This window comes from Nestor notabilis, unplaced genomic scaffold, assembly GCF_000696875.1.
Source record: "Nestor notabilis isolate BGI_N333 unplaced genomic scaffold, ASM69687v1 scaffold30110, whole genome shotgun sequence".
NCBI classification, from domain to species: domain Eukaryota; kingdom Metazoa; phylum Chordata; class Aves; order Psittaciformes; family Psittacidae; genus Nestor; species Nestor notabilis.
In genome coordinates, this window is record NW_009910194.1 from 1 (window position 1) to 2,766 (window position 2,766).

General features: G+C 53.3%; 1 protein-coding gene across 1 annotated transcript in view; it reads right to left on the reverse strand.

The window, feature by feature from the left end:
- Positions 1-1,008: 1,008 nt before the first annotated feature.
- LOC104413794 (hydroxymethylglutaryl-CoA lyase, mitochondrial-like) overlaps positions 1,009-2,766 on the reverse strand; it is a 2,946-nt gene continuing 1,188 nt past the window's right edge. The window contains 5 exon segments of the mRNA XM_010024892.1: positions 1,009-1,110; positions 1,487-1,612; positions 1,755-1,943; positions 2,298-2,361; positions 2,695-2,761. Coding sequence (XP_010023194.1) covers positions 1,009-1,110; positions 1,487-1,612; positions 1,755-1,943; positions 2,298-2,361; positions 2,695-2,761 — 548 coding nt within the window.

The window sequence follows — 2,766 nt, forward strand, 5'->3', positions numbered from 1 at the left end:
AGGCGGCAGCGATTGGTTCGGAGGAGGTAGGGGGCGGGGCCAGCAGAGCACGGGACACACGTGTGCAGGAACATACATGTGCACGGAACATACATGTGCACAGAACAAACGTGCGCACGGAACATACATGTGCATAGAACACACATGTGCACAGAACATACACTTGCACAGAACACACACGTGCACAGAACACACACGTGCACAGAACACATGTGTGCACAGAACATACGTGCGCACGGAAGATACATGTGCACAGAACACACGTACCCATGCACAGAACATACACGTGCACAGAACACATGTGCACGGAACACACACGTGCACAGAACACGCACGTGCACACAGCACACGTGCACACAGCACACATGTACCACACTGCCCCAGCCCATGGCAGCACAGCCCAGGGTGGATGGAAAAGGCACCAAACCAGCAGCAAAAGCTCCTTAGCTCATTTAATTCAACCCAATTTCTAATAGCTTAGAATATTAAATAATGTGTCCGTTACTCCTGGTAGTTAGAAGTACCTTACAACAGGTACAGCCCATTATGACAACCCCCAAACGCTAAGGCAGAAGGTCCAAGGCTGCCCCCGGCACTTGAATGAGGAAGGGGAGTCCTTCGGTTTCAGTCTTAGCAGTCGTAGTGAGGAGAGAGAAGGGAAGAAAGGTTGTTTATGGCAACACCCTCAAGGCAGGAGTTACCAGACACTGTTCTGAGCTGGTGATGGAGCCCACAGCTCCCAGGCAAGTGTTGTGGCCTCTACTTCTCCCTCAGCCCATCACGTCCTCCCTTCCCTCAGGCAGGTGGCTGATGTCATCAAGGTTGCACACAGTATTCTTGGGGTTTGCTTCTTTCCATTTCTTCACTGATTCTGGTGGATTACGCATTTCCTCCCAAGCACTGCGTCTGGAAAGAGCACTGATGAGCAGAGGCAGCAGAAGAGAGGGGAAACCCAGCCAGCGTGGATCCTTGCTTTCTTCTTGGCTCAAGGAGAGACTCCACTTGGTTTCACAGTCTGCAAGAGGCCTGGGACACTTTGGAATTGGTTCGTCTGTTGAGAGCGTTGCAAATAAAGGTGCCCGTGTCCATCAGCTTCTGCAGATCCACTCCCTTTGTGGGAAGAAAGACAAGGACACGGCTCAGCACCGGCTCTGCCAGTCGCATTGCCCAGTAACAACTGGTGGAGACTACCAGGGGTGAAGGGGCCCCCATGGGTGCTTTCACAAGGCCCTGGGTGCCCGCTGCTTGTTGGTGTGATTTGGATAGTGAGGGTGAAATCACAGTGTGCTGGAAACGGGCGAGGAGGGATCGCTCCCGGCGGAGGGGTGGGCTTGGCATGGCACAACAAGGCCCCCACCAGGCCCAGAGAGATCCTCCACAGCTCTGCCTGCTTCACTCAGGCTCCCTGGGTCACATTCTGCACCCCTGCTGAAGCCCGAGCAGAGCCATCGTGTGCAGGGCTCAGCTGCTGCAGGCTGGTGCTTACCGTGTGGATGCCCAGCCCGTGCAGCATGTACACCAAGTCCTCCGTGGCAACGTTTCCTGACGCCCCTTGGGCATAGGGGCAGCCTCCAAGGCCAGCGACAGAAGCATCAACCACGCTCACACCCATCTGCAAAGAAACCCACTGTCAGTAAACCCTTAAACAACAAACTCTGCTTCGTCCTGCCCCTCAAACCCACAGTGTACAGCAAGCACAAAACCAAACACAAATAAACAAGGAAAGACGCAACACTTCAAAGCGAGAACCTTACCTGAAGTGCTATCAAGATGTTGGCAAGAGCCTGCCCGTAGGTATCGTGGCAGTGAACAGCCAGAGCCCCAACTGGCACCTCTTTCATGACAGCTGTCAGCATCTCCTTCATGCTCCCCGGGGTCCCAATGCCAATGGTGTCACCGAGGGAAATCTCGTAGCATCCCATCGAGTACATCTTCTTTGAGACCTGTCCAGAAGCCAAGATGTTTACTGAGAAGGCAGCTTGGTCATTCCCTTCCCCAAAGCTGGACACTGACTGTACAGAGGGATCAGTGCATCCTTCCCTGGAACACAGCAGCCATGGGGACAACAGCCATGAGGACTCTTCTCCAGGATCAAACATCTCCAGGTCTCCACACCTCCCTGAATTCCCATCCATTCCAGCTACACTCAGTCTCCCCCACTGTGGTGGCAGCTCACTGTAACCTTCTCCAGTCTCCCCTCGGTCCAGTTCAATGGTTTGACACCATTTAACCCTCAGCCCTCAGCGTAAGTCACGTCCATAAAAGCAAGACAAAACCCACTGAGATGATGAACTCACCTCTGCAACTTTAGCTGAAGAAATCTTCCCCTCATAGGGACAGCCAAGGACACAGGAAACGTATCTGTGGTTAAAAAAGTACACCTTTAGCTAGAGAACTGCAGTGAGATTATACTGGCCAAACCGGTCTGGCTTGTGCTGCACCTTGCACGCTCTGTACAATGTAAGAATTGATTTCATATTCTAAAAGTCAGTGTGTTAAGTGTGACAGTGTTCCCACATCAATGCTTCTCCATGCACTGAGCTCACGTCTCTTGCTCCAATCCAGGAAGAGAGACACCCCCCCAAAACCAGGTAAAGTTGAAAAGGAATCGCCCTGCACTGCCCGGGCCAGCTCCACGGAGAGGGACTCGGGCAGTTCCACCTCTGTGCCAGATGTGCAGCAGGAACCCCTTACCCACGGACAGGAACGTTGGCTGCTCTCGCTGCTGCCATCACTTCACTGCACCGCTACAGGGCCTCCTATATG